Source organism: Ictalurus punctatus, chromosome 4, assembly GCF_001660625.3.
Source record: "Ictalurus punctatus breed USDA103 chromosome 4, Coco_2.0, whole genome shotgun sequence".
Lineage (NCBI taxonomy): Eukaryota > Metazoa > Chordata > Actinopteri > Siluriformes > Ictaluridae > Ictalurus > Ictalurus punctatus.
This window is the reverse complement of record NC_071284.1, coordinates 9074685-9098204: the sequence shown is the minus strand read 5'-3', so window position 1 is coordinate 9098204 and position 23520 is coordinate 9074685. Positions and strand designations below refer to the sequence as shown.

Here is a 23520-nt window from a genome sequence, read left to right as displayed (position 1 = left end):
TTGTTTGCAATCGTTTGATATCCATGAGAGCAGAGTATTTTTGTGAATTTTTTGTGTAATTTCACCATACCGGATACTGTAGCAGAACCAATAAATCTGTTTTAAAAATGGCTATAATTCAGCGACTCAGAAGGTTTTTGTTAAATTATCTATTTAAAAAATTTTTTATTAGCATTTATGTCAACTGCATTTATGTATTATTCATTATAAATTATATAAATTATTAATCACTGTAAATCATTTAGGCAGCTCATCAAGAAAAGGAAAAAATGTTGTTTTTTTAAAAAATATTTTTACTATTTTTTATATATATATATATATATAAAAGCCCCCCCCCATGTTAAAAGACAACTAGACAGAGAAGTATGCATTTATTTTGCTCTCCAAGTGCACCAGGTATCTCATGTAACTGGACCGTCACTAGTTTTAGTTTAATATCCCTGGTTTAGAAGTATCCACTTTTTAAATTATGTTTATGTATGCAACATTATGCAACAATATTATTATATTATATTATGCTGAAAAGAACCCAAAACATTTTTTACATTATCCCGTGCAGTTTTTTTTTATTGTCCTCATAGTGTTAATCTGGAGCCTTGGCCATTAATGCATGCTTGTACTATTCCTGAAGCTGTATTATATACAAACTGTTCTCTAAAATCTCCTGTTCCTTTTCTCTTTCTCTCTTCGTTGTTTCCATCTGTCCCTCCCTCCCGACCCTGCTTTTGTTACTACTTATGTTGATCTTCACACGGTGTCTTCTATGACTTTCTCCTCCTCCTCTTTTTCGTTATCACACTTCCCACATGAAATTTCAAACCATGACACAACAGCCAGAAGCCTGCGAATTCATCAAACCCTGCAACCGGTGGACCTCGTGCTCCCCAGGACAGAGGGAGAAAAGGAGGAGTGCTCAGATTCGGGCTCTCTTCCTTCACTCCTCACTCAGAACACCCATCCTGTATCCTGCACAGGTAACCCAGTCTGGAGGAGTGCCTGGCTGCTGGGACTCGCACGGGGCCATAATAGTGTTTTTGCATGTGTGCGTTTGAGAAACAATGTGGCATTTGCTGTCTTTCATGCCATCCACATCGCTTAATATTCCTTTTTTTTCTAACAGTGGTGTTCTGTATACATATTACTTGTTGTTGTGTTTTTTCAGATTTTTTTGTTCTCATTATGTGGATGTTATTGTTTTGTTGATTTGTTGATTATGATTTGTTTCCATCATCCTCCCTGACCACTCCAGTTGATGTTCATTATGGTGCATCCAGAATAGGCACCATTCTTCTCCTTGCTCCGTTCTTTTGTTGTGTTGTTCATATGTTGTGTTTATTCATGTACCTTTTTTCATTTCATTGTTTTAGTCCCCACCCACAAATCAGTGCGGCACGAGGCTGTCAGAGCCTGGCTGGACTCCATGTCTGGAGGTAGTGCCAAAACCAAAGCTGCAGCTCTCCCTATATACCTCTCTATATGCACACACACGCAGCTGAGCACAGCATGTGACACAGATGTATTCACACCCAGGCGGATACACTGGCTGCATGATGAAGCTGTCATTTCACTGTGCATGCAGAAACCATTTGACAGCCTTTTTTTAACCAGGAAACTTGCTGTCCAATATCTATCCTCTGCTGCTTACTGACCTGAATATTAACTTTATTAGCTATTATAGTGGGGTTTTTGAGTCAGCACAGAGTTGAAAAAAAGAATTTGGTGGGCCTTAAAGGTCTTCGTTTTCTTATAATAAATAAATACAGCCATAGAAGTCAGTATTTGGACAGGTTGTATGGCATTTTCTGGATGCTGTCATTTTCATATCGGTAACCACGTGTTGAAATCAAAAATGGTTCGATAGCTTTAATTTCCAAGACAGACATTAAGATATATGTAAGGTCTAAAATCAGTGTGACCACTTAAGTCTGGTCTGTGGAAGGGGGGCGTCTTTTTTTTTCCTCTCTCTCCCTAGCTGCTGAAACCGAGTCTTATCCATTTCCCCATATCTGTAAATGGATATAAGCGTGTGCAAAAGCTAAGCACTAATCACTGTGGCATGGGTAACATTATACAGAACGTAATTATTTGTTAAATTTTTTTTTTTTTTTACATACTTTTTTTTTTTTTTTTTTTTTTTTAATGTTGTGCATGCCTAACACTTTATCATTTCCATTACATTTACATTACCACCTACAGTATATAAAGGTTAAGTTCGTGGGTCATCCTGACAGACCTTTGAGCTGGTGGCTGTTTTACACTTGTCTCACTCATAAACACATAACCTCACACTTCTGCGTCTTTTTTCCCCTCTGACTCAGAGCCCTGTGTAGATGATGAGGAAGAGCCTGTGGCTGAAGCAGGAAGCCCAGATATTGAGCCTGGCACTGAGCTGGATGAAGGTTCGTCACACTAATGATGGATTGCATCAGTGTGTGCTATGCCTATGTGTTATATAATGTGAGTACATTGAGAGTGACAGCGGTTATATGTTTTCTGTGCCACAGAAGACATCCCTTCAGATGCAGAAGCTGAAGCTCGCTCGCAGCATGTTGAAGATCCTGAGCCTCTTCCAGTAGACACTGGGAAGCCGGAGAACCTACAGCAAGTTTCCAGAATCGGTACGCTTTGATGTAAACTTGGAACAGTATGCCATTTTGTTTGATTGTAGTCCATTAATATGTATATCCTTTATAGTATTAACTCCTAAGGAAAAAGACACCCAGATCTCTATTTGCTTTATACTCTCAGAGCATAAAGAACGGGTGTCTGTTAGTCCAAAGGAAATCATTGTAGATGTTATTCTCACTCCGATCCCAAAGCCAAGTACACCTGCTGAAGAGGTACTGTTATTCGGCTATGTTTTTTCTTCATCTTTCACCTCGTTATCAAGGTTGCCCCATGTCTTAATTGGTTTGTCGACATTTCTACCTCCAGGTCAAAGAAACATTGACTCCGGTGCTGATTAAATCTCCAGGCACACGCTTTTTTTCTGAGCCCTTTTTGCCTGATGATGCCAAAAGAGAGGTCCCACCATCACCTCAGGTTAAGACACCAAGTAATCCTGTTGCGGTGGTATCTCCTATCCGCTTCCAGCCAGCTCACCTACCAGATACAGTCATCCCCAAATCTCCTGTCCCGGTCGAGTCTTGTGCCTGCTCACCTTCAGCCAACCCCTTATCCCCAATCTGTGCTCAGCCCCTAATATGCCAGGAGCCCTCCTCACCCCTCTCTTCAGGTTCTCCTGTGAGGACTCAACCAGTTCCTGCTGTAACTTCCACTCCTCTGGCAAAACCTGCCTCAGAGAGGATAACCACAGAATCTTTGAATGCAAAGGATGTGACAGTAGAAACACCAGTCAAGAAGACTGATATCATTGAAGAGTTCTGGCAGAAGAGTGCTGAGATTAGGAGGAGTTTAGGGCTCACCCCACTGGATAGGAGCAAATCTGTAGAGAAGAGCATTATTAAAACCCCTACCACAGAACCTGTGTTATCTAAACCCCAGATCTCAGAAGCGATATCGGAGAAGCCAGCATTCACAGGCCGCACGGTCATCCACAGACTCAATATTACTGTTGAGGGTCAGGTAATCTCTCCTGTAGAACCCAAGAGTAGTAGCTCAGAGAGGAGGGATCTGAGCAGTAGCTCGGGTCTGGGTTTGAACGATAGCTATACGACTACTCAAACGCCTACCTGTGACAGCATTAACAACTCTGACTCCACCATGCTCACGCCTCCTTCCAGTCCTCCACCACCTCCACCAAATGAGGAGCCAGCAACTCTTACGAAGAAGAAGCCTCAAGTGTCTTGGGAGAAACTATCTACACCCAGTGAGGAACCTGAAGTGAAAAAGGCACCCGCCAAAGCTAAAACGCCAACCAGTCCAGATCAGGACAAATTTGTGAATGTTCCAGTAGCTGCTCCCAGAACTAACCCCCCAGTGGTGATGAGGATAAAAGAGCCCAATAAACCACGCCGAGAAGAAGCGAGGAAATCCTTTGCGGAGTGCGTAGACGAGATTCCATTTGCTGATGATGTGGAGGACACATATGATGATCGTACCCCTGACACAAGCATGCAGGATAAATTTTACACCCCACCCACCAGCAGAGTGAACAAGCCTCCCCTCCACCTCGCTTTGGCTATGGAGAATGGGAAACCCAACATCCATGGAGGTCTCGTGTCCAGATCGGTGAAAGGTCCCCAGCACTTTTCTCCTGAAGCCAAGGAGATTGCTGAAGAGCGGATGAGGGAGAGGGAGAAATCGGTGAAAAGTCAAGCTCTTAAAGATGCCATGTCCAAGCAGATTAATAAAATGAAAGAGGCTGAGTCAAGTAAGGGCGCTGTGGCCAAAGTAGCCTGGAACGTTTCGGATGTAGCTGTTAAAAACAAGAAGCGCTCAAGTTCTCCAAAGTCTTCAGCTATGAAGGCCTTGGAGAGCAAAAAGCAAGCAGAGGTGCTTCCTGACCGATTCTTTACCTCACCTTTAAGTAAGAGCGTGGACAGTTCTGTCACCTCATCTGAGAGTTCGACAGGAGGAAAGAGTAAAAAACGTAGCTCCCTTTTCTCTCCACGTAAGAACAAGAAAGAGAAGAAGTCAAAAAATGAAAGCAAGCACTCTGGTACTGAAGAGACCCCACCTAAACACAAGTCCTTGTGGAAAGCTGTATTTTCTGGCTACAAGAAAGACAAGAAGAAGAAAGATGACAAGTCTTGTCCGAGCACACCCTCTAGCTCCACAACAGTAGACTCAGGAAAGAAGAAAGGATCGCCTGTGGCAAGGTCCTCAGGTGAGCGGTTTAGAAGTTAAATCGGTTTCTGTTTGGGATTACACCAAACCTTCAACAACTCATGTTTTGTTTTTTTGTTTTTTAAAATGGTGTAAATTCCATTTCTTCTTGTGCTAGATTTACATTTGAGAAGAAACCTCAGCTTTTCAGAGGACTCGGATCTGTCCTGTGATGATGTTCTGGAAAGATCTTCTCAGAAGTCCAAGGCGGATGTAAGTCGATGTAACTTTTATGGGGATTTTTGTTTTTCTCACATCGATTCGGTATTTTGCCTTTCATGGAAACACGTGAGCTTGTTTGAGCTGTTGTCTGATTTGAACAAACATGTAAGGAAGCAGAAGGGGGGGCATGATAAAGCAAAAAAAAGGAAGGGAAAAGAAAGGAGCAAGGCAGAGACAAACGAGAAAGTGGACAAAAGAAGGATCAAAGAGATGTCAGTAGTGAAAATGGAGAAAGATATGGCACAAGATACTGTAAAGAAGAGAAGGTATTTCTATAGGAAGCAGTAACTGTATTTGAATCTAGTGGATTTCTGACACTCTTGATTGGAACAAAATTAGGATGACTGGGGATAGGGAGTAGAAATTTGGCTCAACAAATAGTTTCACGTCAAATTTCAAATTTAATAATCTATTTTTAATGGCATTCACTATTAGAAATCCATTACCTTCAATGCGAATGTGATTGTCGAGCAGCTCAGGACCAGATGCAGTACTTAGATTTTCTGTAGCATTTATGAGGATATTCTAAATTATTAAGGCTTTAATTAATAATACTTAGAGCGAAGAGTCATTATTTTGTTTTTATTATATACAAAAATATATCAAGCACCACAATCTGCACAATCGAGTGTAAGAATAATTTTAAAAAATCTGAAGTGTTCCTTTCTCGACACAAATGATAACACCTGTGTCTGTGATTAAACTTTTGACTTCATTTCAAGCATGCAATTCAATAGTATTTAGTGCATTCATTCTTAATTGTTTTAATTGATTTAAACGATCGTTACTTATGGCAGAGGTGCCAACGTTGCTAACAATAAAACCCTAGATCGTAGAGAGAAATAAAAGAAATTAACCCCCAAAAATTATGTCTTTGCAAGAGGCTTTTTCATGTTTCCCAAGCAACAGTGAAGTTTTGTGACCGCTACTTGAGAATACGCTAGTCTTCAATTTCTTTTCACCAACCCAAGAAACCATAGTCCCACAGACCCACTTGGTTTCTATTGGCTCGCAAGTCCAAGCATCATGGTCAAAGTTCACCTAGATCAGTGGTCACCAACCCTGTTCCTTGAGATCTACCTTCCTGCAGGTTTAACACACCTGTTTTAGTTGATCAAGAACGTCAACGGGGCGCATGGTGGTTAGCTGGTGGTTAGGTGGTTAGGTGGTTAACGTCAAGTGGTTAGCACGTTTGCCTCACACCTCCAGGGTCGGGGGTTCGATTCCCACTGTGGCCATGTGTATGCGGAGTTTGCATGTTCCCAGTCCAAAGACACGCATGGTAAGCTGATTGGCGTGTCCAAATGATGGGTATGAATGGGTGTGTGATTGTGCCCTGCGATGGATTGGCACCCTGTCCAGGGTGTACCCCGCCTGATGCTCCCTGGGATAGGCTCCAGGTTCCCCGTGACTCTGAAGAAAGGGTAAGCGGTATAGAAGATGGATGGATGGAAGAACATCAACGTGGTGGGCACGATTATAGTAGGAAAAGCTACAGTTTTCAGGTGGTGGTCTTTCACGTACCCCGTTTTCAGCTGTCTCACGAATAAATAGGGCAAAAACTCAAAAATTGCAAATGCTATGTCCTGAGTGTAGATGTTGGCACCTCTGCTTAAGAATATACCCCCAGTTTGTGTACATTTACATTCAACCTTATGACAGTATAGCATGGGTAAATGTTTTTGTGTCTGTGTGTGTTGCCATTGTTCAAATTTTAATTAAACATTAACCCATTCATTCACACCATTTGTTTTTGTGTTTTTTCATTGTTCGTGTTTTATATTTTTATCCCCCCTACAAGTCTGTTTATGTTCCTCATGCATTGGCGTTCAAGAGATCATATGCCACGAAGGTAGTGTGTTCATTCACATCGGTCCACCCACTCTGAGCATGCTTCAGTCTGTTACTCAACTCTTGTCTACTGTGATCCACATTTCTCTGTGTTACTGTATTACCGTACTACTAATAGTCTTCTTTATAAGCATGAATCGCTGGTGCCCTTTCACTTCTGGAGGATGCAACTGCATCTGTATTCACCTGATTTTTCCAAAAGGCTTTCAGCTGATCTACATTCTGCACTGTACTTTTCACTGGCTCACATTCTCTCCATGGCTGAGTAGAGAACGCTGAATCCACATGGATGCCACAAACATCACCTCTCTCCAGATTTGTCTTCTGTTTTCTACTTCTCTGATTATCTTCTTTATGTATGCTTTATAAAGCAGGGAATAAATGCATATTTCACAATAAATAAAAATCATAATGCATATATGTATATATATGTATATGTATATATATGTATGTGTGTGTGTGTATAATATATAAATTACAGATTCCACTTGATATGGCACAATGGCTAGGGTGTAATGTATACAAATGTAGAACTAAATTTTTTTTTCCCTGAATGGTAAATAATTGGATGTCATTGTGTTTAGTGTGGTCCTGTCATAGCTGGTTGTTTCAGATGTTAGTTTGTAATGTAGATGAAGAACTGGCCCTGTAAAGTTCACACCCAACTTATCTTCTCCTTGCACTTTTTGTTCGTGGTTAATGCTTTGTTTCTCTTTTTATTGCAGAAGACGTACACCGAGGAAGAACTAAATGCCAAGCTCACACGCAAGGTCCAGAAGGCAGCTCGGCTTCAGGCCAAGCAGGAGGAGCTGAAGAGGCTTCACAGGGCTCAGGTAAGACTGTACTGGTGATTTTGGACATGTAGAGAGCAGAAGAGCGACTAGAAAACTTAATTGAAAATTAATCGTTTTCAACTGAGAAATCAGAGTCTTGATTATGGGTCTGTTTGTACCATTCAGATCATTCAGCGACAGTTAGAGCAGGTGGAGGAGAAACAGAGACAGCTGGAGGAGAGGGGAGTGGCGGTGGAGAAGGCGTTGCGAGGGGAAGCAGGTACCTCACATTTTACATTTCCTTTCAATGCTTTTATTTTTTTGTTTTTTTAATTTATTATTATTTTTTTTTATTAAAAGGCTGCATGAAATTTAAGAGCGTTACCCTGTTTTCTACAGTCATACCACTGTTTGCAGTTCTGTTTCGTTTGTAACAAATAACCTCAAGCTAGTTTTGCTATAATATTTTGTTAGTCTCTGCTCAAATTAAATTATTGTGCATTTTCGTCTATTTTTAAATGATTGGTTAAACTATGTGTAGCGTATAAAGGCCTGTCACAATTTTTACATAATCACCCAATTGCACTTAGCAGAAATCACTGCACCAGTATACACTTTGTTCCAAAGTCTCCATACATAGGGGACTGTGTTTGCCAGCAACGTCGGTTGTGCCTTCTTCAGTGGATGTCTTTTTGAATTTTTGGAACACTTACAGTCTTTTAATTTGTTAATAATGTTGGCAACAGTGTAGTGTGTGATGTGCGCGCCATGTTTCCTTTTAAAGTCCATCACAACCCGATCCAGCCATGAGAATGATTTCAATACCTTCTTTTTTGTCAAAGGCATTTTTAAAGGCTATCTGTAAATATGGGGGATGGGGATCATAAAGTCTTTATGAACTTTATTAACAAATGTTTTGGCTGTGACCAGCAGAGTTCTCTCTTCAAATCAGTATGAAAAATATGATTCGAGATGTTATTCTAACTATAATTATAATTGGAATGCAGTAACTCTAACTATAGTGAGTCCCTCCAGGATTTTGTGATTTTGTGATCACAGGAATTAACCCAAAATCAAGCAAACCCCACAACATTCAGAGGAACTTGCTATTTTCCTAAACTATTTCAGATTTTCCGAACGTTTTTCCAAGATGCGTCATGTGACATCATCACAACGCGCATTCCGCCAAACATTCTTCAATTCACGTGCATCGAACATGAGTACAGCTAAAAGGACTCGTTTGCCAACAAACATCACTGTGAAAGATCGTGCGGAACAATTTCGTGCAACTGGAATTTCTCTAATCCAAAAAGTTTTCCGCAAAAAAAAAAAGGCAAAACTTTTTTGGTGCTCTATAGTAACCGCCCCGAGGTGTACTGCAGCACAATGAAGAGCGTTAGTTTTAAACCTCCACACAAAATGAAAACTTTGGTTTTGCTAAAGTCAGTAAGAAGAAGTATAATTTATTTAATTGTCCATCGAGTAACAATGAATATAAAAAAAATAAAAAAAATAAAATATTATAATAATACCCCAGACACAAAATCTCCTAATTAAACACTGTTATGCATATGACAATCATCAGTCATGGTTTCAGAATTGTGGCAGGCCTGATAGAAATGTTCGTAAGCTGAGCTCCAGGAAGCCAAGGCTTTGTGTGTTCACCTCTTCAGTCCATACAGATGCAGAGCACAGTGTGGAAGAAAGTGTGTTTAGAACTCATTGTGGCTTTATCCATATTTTTATATGTTCTTCACATACAAATCATGTTTAAAGAAGCACATGACAAGGGACTATCAAGGATTTAAAAATCGCTGGGACAGATTGAGTCGATTCTGGTTGTTTTCATTTTTAGGGCCATAAATAATGTTGGTTCAAGAGGCCTACGTGAATAGATTAATGTTTATAATTGCAGACATGAGTAACGCTTAAATGAAACTGTACATACTGAGAGATTTACAGTAGCTCAACAACTTTAGTTGTGGTCGGTGAACAATACTTTGTCCTTGCTGATCATTTTGCTCTTGTTTCATCCCCTCCCTCTCTGTCTATCACATAACTGAAAATAGTGCTTTTTAACTGAATCTCTGAAGATGCTCCTTAACCTGTCTATCCTTCACTCTCTTTAAGGGTTACATAAAGGTTCTAGTGTTAGCCCTAAACAGCGCAAGAGGCGCTCAGGTATCCATGCCGATAATGTTAGTAGGTGTTAAAAGTCTTTGTCCGTGACATCATCTCTCCTGATTTCTCCTTGTGTGTGTTTCAGCTGCATGGAACCGATTCACTGTGTCTATCATAGATTTGTGTGCCCTCTCACTGGATGTACTAAAGCATCACTGTATTTATTATACATTGACCAACATATACTCTACACTATATCAACGTTTCATATTGACTTTAAATTGCAGCATGATCAGAAGTCATCAAATAAAGTGGCCTTATGGGGGTATATGGAATATACTGGTCTTTACCATTTTGATTATATTTTAATATCCAAGATGTATACATTCTTCTTGGTTAGATCAAATGAAAGAACGAACGATTGCTAAAATAGTTCATCTAATCAAAAACCCCTTCCCAGATCCGCGCCTGTGGCAGGGCACAGCAGCACACATCAGCAAATCTATGTGCCCATTCTGTTGTTCTGAGACTTGTCGTGTACATGCAACGTCTGTATTTAACCACATGTATACCCATACATACATAAAATGTAACGTATTCTGCACACTCTACAGCATATGGGTGCGGGTGGATGTGGGTGTTTGTTTTCAGACACATGCATGACTTTTTTTTTTTTTCTTGGACTAGCTTTGCCTGTGTGTGCAGTAACAAATCTCTAATATATCCTTATTGTAGACTATTGGGGAGAGTCTAATTACAGTGAGATCCTGGACTTGCATCTGGGCGGTATGTATTTCAAACCTGTCGCTTCAGACTAACAGTCAGCTAACTCACCTCTCTTTTCTCCCTGTACTTACTGAAACTCTTCTGTCACTGTGTTTTCGCTGCCAACACAGATCAGTGTAACCTCATTATTCACTGAAAAGCACACTCCTAGGAATATGCAGCTCTTTCTAAAACTATATTTTGAAATGGTTTTTATGCCAACTCAATCAAGGCAACTGAATCACTTGCTATAATCAGGATTTAATTTATTACATTTTTTTTTTTAGGACTAGAGTTTTTGGGCTAGACTAGGCCCTGCTTTTCTAATCACACAACGTCAAATTTTATTTCTGTGTACTGTTGATTTTCTTCTTTAATCTCTTAGACAACCAATTTATAAACTATTCTCAACAGATTCTGTAGATTCTAATTTATTCAGACATATTGAATATACTTACTGTGCAAAAGCCATAGTCAGTTCTGTGAAGCAAAGACTGCTTCAGTTCACTTATATAAAGAAATCAGCCTCTGATTGTTCCAAGCATCTTGGAGAATAGACAACATCCATGATGTTTTTATTGGGAAAGTGGTTTATTACCACTCTGTAACATTGTTAACATTTATTTGTTTGTTTGTTCATTTAAGATAGAATTTTTTTTTTTAAAAGAAGAAGATATAAAATAGACATCTAAAACCAAATTTATCAAATAATTTGTGGCAAGTCTTTTGCCCAGTACTTTATACTTAGTTTAGGGCCTGACCAATATTTACATTTTTTTCACAGATACTGGTAAGAACATCCAACTTCTGATAATCTCAGCTGATAAAGCCACAAGTTTTGGCCAAAAACAGCCATGTCATTCTGAAAAATAATGCAATTCTGAACTCTCTGACTTGGGACTATTAACTGAGAAAGGTTTTTTGTACAAGAGATTGGAAGTTTTAGTCTTGATGCTATAGACATTCATAATAAAAATGAACTGCGCTCACTCCCAAACGAAGAATCACTTCCTGCAAGGGATAACACTCTTTACCATCCTACAATATGCTTGGTGAGCATTCATGATTTATCACCACGATTTTCCATCAATGTTGATAATTCCATGGAATAAACCTGAACTGATTGCTGGTATTGGACATCAGGAATTGCTGATAGATTACACATATCAGAATACCTATTAATCTGGTTCAACACTACAGCTAAGATTGCATCATCACTCTAAACCCACACGTTTCATAACATTTTTCCCAATTTGGTTACCTGCCAATTCCCTCATCATACTGCAGCTACCAACCGGCGCGAGGGAAGGCTAACACGTGCTTCTTCTGAGACACGTGAAGCCATCCAGGTGCGTCTGTTCAAACTGCTGCTCATGCTGCATCACCTGGCAGCATAACACACTCTTTGCTATATCGGTCAGGCCCTAATTCAGATGACGCTTTCAGAAAATGGAGAGGAGCTTGTGCATTGTTTAAACTGTACTAAACAGCTGTTTGCTTTTTGCCTGCTTTCGTCTGAGCTGCTCCACCATACCTGCTCACTTGTCCAGGGGCCGTGTGTGTGTGTGTGTTTGAGAGACAGGGAGAGATATCTTCCATCCCTCTACACAGACTCCTCTCATGTAATGTTCTGATTTGCAGTGTCCCTGTCCACCTCCACACAGTCGTGCTACAGCGTGTTGTTTGCTTCTGTGCTGTGTTGTAGACGTATTGTTGTGTCCTTCGTCACCCACACTGACAGGAGATTGCGTGGAGCTCCGTTTCAAACAAAACACCAACAGCAACAAAAAAACCACAAGGTCTCATGTCCCAATAACCAAAGATGTGACCTTGATTTTGCTCCCCAAATATTGTTACTTATTAATATTATTACTATTGTGTATATATATATTCCTTATTGTGTGTTATACTGAGTTTTCGTGTAAAATACTTACAATACCAACCCCTTTTTTTTTCTTGTAATGAAAGGCTATTAAATAAATATGTGGAATGGCTGGAATGTGAATTATGGATTTTGTACTTGTTTGAATACCTGTAATGGCCTCAGATGTCCAAGGAATCTGATTTGACACATCAAACTGAGTTGCATCGCCATAAACCTGACTATATCTGATTTGAAATCACATTCAAATGTGGCTTGAATCCAGTTGGAAAAAATCACTTTTTGTGTGAAAACTACTGTTTTTCAAATATAAATAAAACAGATTGGAGCTACCGGTCTAATCACAGCCTTAAAATTAGATTTAGGAAATAGGTCAGAGTTACCCTGCTATGGCAACAAAGGCAAATTCTTTAAAGCCTGTTTTAGGCTACATTAACAAGTTGAAGGGACACACATCCTATTTTCGGCTTTAAAATGACACAGATCTGATTATTATTATTATTATTATTATTAGGATTGTGTCAATACAAAAATCTGATCTTTCATATATGAACCTAGATTGGATACATATCAGATATGTGGCCATGCGACATGAAAGAGGACAGTCAGGTCGAATATCACTGTTGTCATCACAGTGTCGGCAGTAGAATTATGTGGAAATTGGTGATGAACTTGATGTTTAGCGAAGTGATTCTGGCAAAACTGGAAGGAACCAAGCAAAACCTAGTAGTCTAGTGAAACAATTAGCCAAGAAATCGATCTGCTTACTGTAAATGCGTTTCACGGGATAGGTATGAACTGTCTAGAATAATGTATTATCACGATTCAAGCAAAAAAATCGGAATCGTGCAAAGAAACTTGCAGTGTGAAGGAGTTTTTGTTTGTTTGTTTGTTTCTGGCTCGAGGATAGCAGTTCATGGCATGCTTGTATTTAAGTGGCTGACGTGCACGTCTGAACCTGAATGTGTGCTTGACTGTAGGCGAAGGATCTTTTTTCCTAATGTTTCTTGTGATTATTGAGGATTGTTAGTTACTGTTAGGAATTGGTAGAGCCGATCAACTCCATCGCTGGCTTGATGCACTGAGCAGAAGTGCAGCTTTCTCTGGTAATGTGTCAGTGTTCTACAGCATGTAGCACCTGAGACTGGTTAAATTTGCGTTTGCTACTGTTAAATTCACTTTTGCCTTGCGTTGCATTGATCCACTGCTCTTTTTCAAGCTAAAAGCAGCACTGGAATCTCTGTCCCCTCTGTGATAGTCCCTTGGTGCAGTCCAACATTCCACCTGCGCTTTAATATTGCAAATCATCCCAATATCAATCTGTAAGCCATATGACCTGCCTTGTCCTGACTTTTACCTTGTTCACTTCCCAGACACCATCTCCACCACCCATCCATACTATTTCACCAGGATGAGTCATCAGATCGATTGTTGGATATCATTTTGTTTGTGCATCTTTCTTTTCCCCTATGGACTGGCACAGAGCACATGCTTTTTTTGGTTGTTTGTTTTCTAATGTTCAAAAGTAGCCAGACCAAAGACTGCCTTGTAAGACTGGATGAGTTTTATTTTTTTCCCCATACAGAGCTGAAAAGTTCTCAAAGATGGGATGCTTGTGTGTTCATTTCAGTCTCATGTGGCAGCAGCTCATCTGTCTGGGTAGATCTGCTTTGCAAAACATTGTTTACTATACACTGCATTGCATAAGTCGTCACCCCCTTGATATTTTTGACACCTTTTTATAATGTTAACCTGGAACTGATGTAATTAGTTGAATGGAGTTCAGTGGTGTGCAACTGAAGTGTTAACATGGTCGCTATATAAATACACATCTTCCTGGAACAGGTGTATCTGGGTTCACCAAACTAATCTAAATAATCTCATAGCAACAGGGGGTTAATACTTATGCAACCGCAACTTTTATGTGATTGATTTGTAAATAATTCTGCACACTATTTGTGTGTAGATTAATGACATAATCCCAATAAAGTCCATTTGAGTTCCAGGTTGTAACACTGCAAAATGTGAAAAAGTTCCAGGGAGGTGAATACTTATACAAGCCACTGTATTAGGATTGACAGCAGATCCCTTTGCATTTGTCGACATGAATTCCTATGGTGTGTGCGTGCGTGTGCGTTTTTTGTTGTTGTTCTCTTTCTTTTTACACAGCACTATGTAGATTCAATTAGTTTCAGTCTTTCTTGCTGGCATTCTTTCTTTTACTCTCTTTCTCTCTCTGTCTCTACACTACACTGTAGCTTTGAGTTTCTCCCCATAGTTCTCTTGCTTTTTTGATTTTTTTTTTTTCTCCTCACTGTTCTCTCTCCTTCATGTCTCCCTTCCCTCTCCCACACCTCCGTTTTTCTTTCCTCTGCCCTCTCCTTCTCTGTCACCTCCCTCCTTTTTTTTCACCTCCTCCACTCCTTTGTTCTGTCTCTTGGAAGTTGAGCCCTATGTCGGGACCCCTCGCTGGAGACCCCTGTCCTTCTGCCCATGCTGTTCCCCAGAAGGTAACGTAAACTCCGTCTCACCAGGCCGCATTAGCGTGCCAACCCGATCCCGTGGCCTTTTCCCCAGACTGCCCTCTCTGGAGTTGTGGAGCAATCCTCCTCCTCCTTCATCCAGTTTGTTTACTCCCCTCACCCTCCCTTTCCCTTTTTCCCCCAGATAAAGATTTTCAACAAGATCAGGCATCCAACAGCATCTCTGGTTTTATCACTCTGAGTGTGAATTTAATAACTGCATGGTTTACTGTTTGTCACCAAAAAAAATTATAAAAATCCATGTAATGTGTGTTGGCCGCTTCAATCCTCTTCTGTATACGGCTGCATGTTATAACCGTGTGTTAACTGTGTGTTTTGCCGTGTGTATAGTCCATAACATAGATTAAGGGTTCTCAAACTTTTTATAACCAGGAACCTCTTTAATTGTAAAATACTGTCAATTCTATGGACCCCCTCACTTGAACACTTGTGAACTCGTCTGTCTATTTATTAAATCACATTAGAACACGTTAGGTCCAAGTTGACATTATTTATAAACTGACTTGTTTGAGTTATTGATATTAAACCCCATTCAGTTCAAGTTACCACTCAAGTAGTTATAATAATATTAATAATAAATAATAATAATACAAACTCAGCAATAAATGTAATAGCCTTGATAATGGTGGGTTGTAATTTCCACCACTGTAAGTAAATGAATAAATAAATAAATAAATAAATCACGGACTCTCTGGCTATGCTTCCTGGACCGCACTTTGAGAACCACTGACAGATGATTTTGTACAGCAGGTGAGGCTACAGCATGTTGGAGTTGAAAATAAGAAAATATGACTTTTTTTTTGCAGTCCATTTCATATCATCAGGCATGCCAGTGCAAACCTATACACATACTCTTAACATACTTTAAAAGAATTCTCCTAAACTCTCAAGGAGAGTATGTACAATGTATAACATGCAGTATGTGCAGAACCAGGACAATAGGTCAACATTTTCCCCTGTCATATTTTCCCCCCTCCATTTTTCAGATTTATAACGCAAGCAGCTTTTAATGCGGATTGCAAATCACCGAGGCGCTCTTACTATAAAATTATACAGAAATGAATTAGTAAATCAGTTATGTACTTTTAACTTTCGGAAGCAATTTCTGGTAGCCACGTACTTTTAAAAAAGAAAGTAAAGCGTTTCTGCGTTTATGTTGGTAACGCATAACCAAAAATTGTTTCAAAAAGTCCACATTATATGCAGTATGTTTATTTTAATGTACAAATATCATTTAATAAATCTACAAAGATCTATAATGCAAAATCTGTAGTAGTAGTAGTAGTAGTAGTCATAGTAATAATAATAATAATAATAATAATAATAATAATAATAATTTAGAGCTTTCCATTTCTGTCCATGTTAACTGCACATTCTCTACTGATGTGCAAAATATTCCTTTAATTCCATTAGTGTGTGTGCGAGTTTTGCTGTAGAGCTCTGAATGTTTGTGTGTGTGTATGTGTGTGTGTTTTGGTGAGACTGTGCTAACTCTGGTTTTCTCTCTGTGTCTCTTCTTCGGGAGAGAATGGGGCTGAATGTTGTGGAGGCTACTGGCAGTGCGTGTCCACTGGATAAGTTGCGCCTCCCAAAACCTGTCGTCCAATGTGTCTCTGTCTCTCACATCGCTCTTGTGTCTGAGGAACTTTGCTGTGTGTGTGTGTGTGTGTGTGTGTGTGTGTGTGTGTGTGTGTGTGTGTTAAAGCAGCACAGGGCCGTATCAGCAAGCACAAACATTCAGTTTTTGTGTGTACTGTAGTTTTCCTCCACTCCGTCAGCTACCTATGTCCGTGCTGCATCCAGGTTTGCTTGGCTCCAATGAGCTTTTTGCATGTCTTTGTGTGTGTGTGTACGACTCTGAAAGGGATGGTAAAGGGACTGTCACAAGCTTTTAGGACTGTACTAGCATGGGTTGATGTGTACAGTTGGCCAAGTGCGCAACCAGTGATTTCAGTCTTGCATGCCACATTCTTTTTATCCATGAACACAAATGTTTTAGAAACCTTTGTTGTTGTTGTTGCATAGGATCAAGAATGTGGATCTTCCCACGCCCCGGTATTATTTAGCGTATTTTGTATTTGCTGTTAGATTTGGGTTAAGCTTCAATATACCACAGCACTGTTGAATTCTCGATTCCGATTGGTCAGAAAATGGTGCCAATTAAAGGTTTATATTAATGTGCTTGAATACATTATCGTTTCTATAGTAACAACATGCATATTGGCCGACGCTACCCAAACAGATTTTTTTTTTTAATATCAATGATATGGTGACGTTTTCAGTTAGGAGAAATTTATTTAGCATTATTGGAAGGAGTCTCCAGTGTCGTGGATTTGTAACGGTCAGAGGTAAAGCTGTAACTCTTATGTTTTCCGGACAGCTTTCTGGATTATTGGTAATATGACATGATGGGGTTTAAGTCTGATCAATTTGAAGAGAGTGGGGAAAAAAGTGAGTCTGGTAAGAGAACAACTATATAGTGGTAATAACATGTGTAATAACAGGAAGTAACTTGTTTCATGGATGTTCCCGAACATTAAATGTACCTAAATGTATAAAAATTTCAATTATCGGGATATTGCTGTGGTATAAGATGAATAAAACACTTTAGGATGTGCTGTTATAAGAAACTAATCAACATCTGGTGGTAGCAGGGGGATGTTCTTTAAGAAATATTCCAGTTGTTGGCGAAATGACTATGCGTCAGACCGTATCATGACACCCTGTCATTGATTATTTTCCTTTAACAGCATACCCTGTTGTGTTTTATTACCAAGCATCGGTTACTGTGTGCAGAAGGCCATACAAAAGGTAGAATGAAATGTAAAATGTAATTTACTTACATACAGTAAATCTTTCTTTCTGGGTGCGTCCTCTGGCCGTTGGAAAAAAGTATCAAATGGAAACTTGTCTGTAACAGAAACACAAGAATTTAGACTATAAGCTCAACCCTGAGAAGAACAGAATGCCCCAGAAGCGTAATCTGATGTTTCATTTCTCTCAAATGTGCTTTTAAAATCAGAAATCTTACCTCCACGCCATCTTCTGTGAATTGACCGGTCAGACTTGACCCAGGGTCAGCGCACTTGCTCCTGACCCAGTCCTTCCTCTCCCTATCCCGTCATTCCCTAATGAGAGACATCCCGGCTTGGCTGTCATTGCATTGTCTGTGTGTTTGTCCGTGTCGAATCTCTGTGTGACACGCTGGGCTTCTGGAAGTTTCCTCATCCTTTCACGGTTTGCTTCCTTCAGGAATGGGCAAAAAGGACGACCCGAAGCTGATGCAGGAATGGTTTAAACTTGTGCAGGAGAAGAATGCCTTGGTGCGCTATGAGTCGGAGCTGATGATATTGTGAGTAATCCGCCAGCCTGTTTTACTGCATGTCTGAGTCATCTTCATGTTGAGCTCCCAAACTGTAGCAGGTGTTTAAAATCGTTGTGTGAATGATTTTTAAAAATGCATGGTATGTTATGAAAAAAATTAAATGTAAAGTCTTTCCTTCTGCTGTGTCTTCAGTGCTCGTGAGTTGGAGTTGGAGGACAGGCAGAGTCGACTGCAGCAAGAGCTCCGAGAGCGCATGGCAATCGAAGGTATGTACTGCCACTTTATACACTAACATAGAGGATTTGTCTACATAGTTAACACAAGGTTAGACTCATCATGCCTTAAGTTATATATGTGCAGAACTTCCACTGATGTGTAAGAGAAAGTTTTTGTGAAATAATAATGCAGTTTGTACAACCCCAATTCTGAAAAAGTTGGGACAGTAGGGAAAATGCTAATTAAAACAAAGAGGAGTGATTTGTAAATGTACTTTGGCTTGTGTTTAAACAAAAAACTTATAAAGACAAGGTATTTGATGTTTTACATAATCAACTGCATAGTTTTTTGAAGAGAGACATTTATTTTGAAATTGATGCATGCAACATGTTACAAAAAAGTTGGAACAGGGGCAGTTTAGGACTAATAGTGATGTGACAAGTTGAAATAAGAAGGTGATGTGAAACAAGTGAGGCAATTGTCTAATCATAGTATATAATTAAGGAGCCCCCAAAAAAGGTCTAGTCCTTCAAGAGCAAGGATGGGTCGAGGCTTGCCAATCTGCCAACAGATGCACCAGTGAATAATCCAACACTTTGAGAACAACATTCCCCAAAGACAAATTGGTAGGATTTGTACAGAGCACAATAGAATTAAAAGATTCAAGGAATCTGGTCAAATCTCAGTGAATAAAGGGCAAAGCCGAAAACCACTTCTGAATGCGCGTGATCTCCGATCCCTCAGAAGTCACTGTCTTTAAAACCATCATGAGTCTGTAATAGATATCCTGACATGGGCTTGGAAATACTTTGGTAAATCTTTTGTCAGTCAACACTACTCAGCGCTGCATCCACAGATGCAGTCTTTACTATGCAAAACAGAAGCCATACATCAACACTGTCCAGAGGCGCCGGTGACTTCTCTGCTCGGTCTCATCTGAGATGGACAGTAGTACAGTGGAATCATGTTTTGTGGTCCGACGAGTCAACATTTTAAATAGTTTTTGGACAAAACAGCCATCGTGTTCTCCAGGCCAAAGAGGAGCAGGATCATCCAAGCTGTTATCAGCGTCAGGTCCAAAAGCCAGCGTCTGTGATCGTATGGGGGTGTGTCAGTGCCCATGGCATGGGTAACTTGCACATCTGTGAGGGCATCATTAATGCAGAAAGATATGTACACATTTTGGATCAACATATGCTGCCATCCAGACATCGATTTTTCCAGGGACGACCCTGCATTTTCCAACAGGACAATGCCAAACCACATTCTGCCTGGATTACAAGCGCATGGTTGCTTGAATGATGCTTATTACCTGCCTTGTATTAAGTTATCCTAGCTTATCTGTTTGTTTGGGGATTTTTTTAACCTGTCACACATGTATGGTCATATTTAACATAGAGTGCACTCTTACATTATTCTGTCAGTTAAACTAGTTGTATCTGAGGAATCAGATTAAACCCTGAAGCCGTGCTATAATAACCCTGGAGCTTCAAGGCCATGGAATTGTCCCGTCAATTATTCTTACTCAGGGTACATCCACATTAATCCGGATAAATTTGAAAATGCATCTTTTTGTCTATTTTTTGGTCTCCCGTCCACACTGAGTTTTTGTCCCGCAGAAACTGAGCTTTTCCAAAATGACCCTCCCAAGTGGATACATATCAAAATGCCGTTTACGCATTGTAGTGTGGACTGAGAAAACGGAGATACTCAAAAACAATGACGTATTTTTATTCACGTGACCCGGAAATGTGTGACCCATTCAATTCAAAACAAACAAGATGGTGGACGATGTTGTACTGTAGTTGTTGCGCCTGCTATGCAGTTTGATAGCTTTGTTAAAGATTAATGTCATTTTGTACAACCTTCAGATTGTATTTTTCAATAAACGCCTGACAGAAATGATGCAGGCCAGAGATTCATATGTTTTTACGGAGGCGCAGTATAGGGATGTACTGCAGTTTTTTGGGAAAAAGATGTGGATGTAGCCTCAGACCCAGCAGTTTCACTCCGAGTCTTGAAACATGACATCTGAACATTGTGGATCTCTTAAGACTGTGACACTTTTTTTCTAAAGCAGTTTATGATCATAATATTCTTATTAGCTTAACTGTCAGTCCTCAGTGACAAAACAATGAAACAAGTCATATAACCTTCATTGGTCTGAGTAGAAACAGTAAACAAGAGAGTGTATTCTGTAGAGTACACTACAGTTTGCCTACTGGAAATTCTCGTGTGAAAATATTGCGCGTGCATTTCTCTTTCTTGTAGACCACTTGAAGACTGAGGCAGAGCTGGCCGAGGAGAAGCGGATCCTGAATGAGATGTTGGAGGTGGTGGAGCAGAGGGACTCTCTGGTGGCTCTCCTGGAGGAGCAGAGACTCAGGGAGAAGGAAGAAGATAAAGACCTGGAGGCTGTAATGCTCTCCAAGGGCTTCAACCTTAACTGGGTTTAGTAGTAGCAGCAAATCCACTCAACATAATCTTCCCAACACCACTATGAGGAATGTAAGGACTTGGTTGAGTTTGCCTGCCCCTCGATGACGTTTACACATCTTTCTGATGTTTACGATTCATCCTGGCTCGGCTCAGGGTCGGTCTCTTCACCTGTCTATCTTTATGCTTCAGTGGAAATCCAGTCAAGACTTTTTTGTCTGTAAAAGACATTTTTTCATTTTTTTTTCATTTTTTTTTCATTTTTTTTTTTTGGTTTCGGAAAGGGAATAAACAGGGACGTCTAAAAGACATTTCAAAAGGAACGCAGCTTTTGACGAATGTACTGTTCAGCACCTGTTACAGAGGAGAGCGGTCCTTGGACTCTATATCCATACATTTCTACTTTGACTACCGACTGAAAGTAGGAACACACTATAGTTCAGATGCCTTTCCTACCCACAATGCAATTTGGAGACATGATCAGTGGCATTTTTATTTTTTGCCACAATCTGTTTCAATCATTTAATCTGGCCAGAACTCTTTAGTAACATATTTATTCAGCTTGTTTTTGTTTTATAGAAAAAGTATGCAGTGAATTTTCGTTGCATGCTAAAAAGAATCTCCATGTGTCCTTGTATTTTAAAAAAAAAAAATTTAGTTATGATCAGGAAATGTTTTGTTTTATTCTCCCGTTAGCCACCTCATATCAGGACTAAAGGATGTCTAAGAACAAGCATATCCTGTATTGTATATAGGACTTGGCCTTTAGCTCATATTAAGTGGTGACGCACTCTTAGTGGAGCTTCTCTTCTACAGTGTCTAGTGCTGTCTCCTTGCTCTTAAGTGATCTTAATATTATTCCTGTGTAAGTTTACAATCAGCTCTCTGAAATGAATTTCCAATGGTCACACTACAGTTTACAGAAACGGAGGAATATTGTGCAAATATTTTCAATCGTGGAAATGTACATGGGGAATTGCAATATAAAATATTTTGAAAGATATCTCAGTCTAGACAGTGCAAGAGAAAATAATATACAATCAGATCATTGATATGTGGTACAAATATCATCTTTGTATATTTCTAGAATAGCTGACCTTTATTTGATATCGGATATCAGTACGCCACAAAGACTCCGTTACATTATTTGTCTCCTGGATTGCCAATTCTGAGCAAATCTGCTTCTTGTCTTCATACTGGGATCAAGATGAGAAACTGCATGCACTGGCTGTGTAGCAACATGCCTTTATCACATAATATCACATGACATTCACATTCACAATGTTTACTCACCTTTACCAAGGGTTTATTTTTTTTATGTATTTGTTTTTATAAAAAATAAATTTGTACTACATGCGAGCATTCACACATCACTAATACAATATTGTGTAACAGCAAGAAATCCTCATATATTTGGCAAAACCATTTGTATTGCATTTGGCCAAGCTGTATATCTATTGGTCCCATACCACAGTATATAGGTCGATTGTACCTATATTTCAGCTTGGTCACCATTACACTGTATAGATGGACAGACTTTTGTATGTATGTACAAGATAACTGTAAGCAAAAAAAAAAAAAAGTTACATGAGTGCAAGGCCTAGTTATTTAGACTGTGTAAATTGTTTTACAGAGTTTATTGGTATTTATTAACATGTGTGAAAATGTATTATATGTAAAGAAAATGGAACCTAATTTTTAAAATTGTTCGTTGTCAATTCTTGACATGTGTAAATGCTTTCTGGTAGCTAATCTGCATATAAGACGTTGGATGTCTGTTGGAAGGTAATAAATAATTTTAAAAAACAAGCAGCTTTTGTTCCTCAATTTCAGTATGCCATTTAGTTCGTTTGTTTGAAACATGCTGTAGGTCCAGTTCAAGAAACAAGACAAAAATAAAATGCAAAGACATGAACTGGCTGTAAGAGGTTTGGGAATGTTTCGACAGGCCCCTTGAGTTCCCCCAACACCTCGAGATAATGAGTTCCACAGTTCAGTGGATTCACAAAACACCCTAAAAACTAATTAAATGGGCTTTTATATGTTCTATCCAAACATCAGCTGATGGATATCAGCAGGAGGGTGTGCTGGCCCACATCCCAACCACGAGTTGTTTATATAACAGTACTTTGAACTCCTGATATCTCCAAAGATAGTAGAGCAAAGTCTCTTTAGAGCTCTTCAGAACGAGTCGGCTCTTTGAACCGGATCTTTTTATATGCACGCGGCGAGCCGACTTGCATATATGAGCCTCTTTTTTTTTGGACGTGGTCAATTGTGTTAGTCTTGTAGTGTAGTTTAATCAAAACTCTACCATATAAATTTAGTAGGAAACACCTGCAGTCCTTTTTGCAGTCTGTGTATAGCATAGTCAGTCTGAAGGAATCTTCCTAATGAAGCACGGACATGGCAAGCACAATGATATTGATGCACATATCAGTCCACTCTTGTGTACGGTTTCATGAAAGCATATCAGGCATAGTTATGTAGATAACAGTTATCGGTCATAATGTTGCAAATTTATTTTTTATTTTTTAAAAAAATGTCAACGAGGCGAAAGAGCCAACTCTTTTGAGTCAGTGTGGCTGAGCTGAGCCA

The 23520-nt window shown here is 39.5% G+C and overlaps 1 protein-coding gene across 31 annotated transcripts in view; it reads left to right on the top strand.

The window, feature by feature from the left end:
• mical3a (microtubule associated monooxygenase, calponin and LIM domain containing 3a) overlaps positions 1-22731 on the top strand; it is a 110475-nt gene extending 87744 nt beyond the window's left edge. For 16 of the 31 annotated variants that reach the window (XM_053677912.1, XM_053677911.1, XM_053677914.1 and 13 more), the window contains 16 exons: positions 834-974; positions 1368-1430; positions 2319-2399; positions 2505-2618; positions 2749-2840; positions 2935-4789; positions 4907-5001; positions 6812-6862; positions 7587-7694; positions 7821-7914; positions 10491-10541; positions 14847-14912; positions 15070-15111; positions 18198-18297; positions 18463-18536; positions 20758-22731. In XM_053677912.1, coding sequence (XP_053533887.1) covers positions 834-974; positions 1368-1430; positions 2319-2399; positions 2505-2618; positions 2749-2840; positions 2935-4789; positions 4907-5001; positions 6812-6862; positions 7587-7694; positions 7821-7914; positions 10491-10541; positions 14847-14912; positions 15070-15111; positions 18198-18297; positions 18463-18536; positions 20758-20942 — 3212 coding nt within the window. In that variant the 3' untranslated portion in view covers positions 20943-22731. Of the gene's footprint in view, positions 1-833; positions 975-1367; positions 1431-2318; positions 2400-2504; positions 2619-2748; positions 2841-2934; positions 4790-4906; positions 5002-6811; positions 6863-7586; positions 7695-7820; positions 7915-10490; positions 10542-12161; positions 12526-14846; positions 14913-15069; positions 15112-18197; positions 18298-18462; positions 18537-20757 lie in introns of those variants that run through there. The other 15 variants (XM_053677922.1, XM_053677920.1, XM_017465614.3 and 12 more) reach the window with 12 other exon arrangements.
• The last annotated feature ends 789 nt before the right edge of the window (positions 22732-23520 follow it).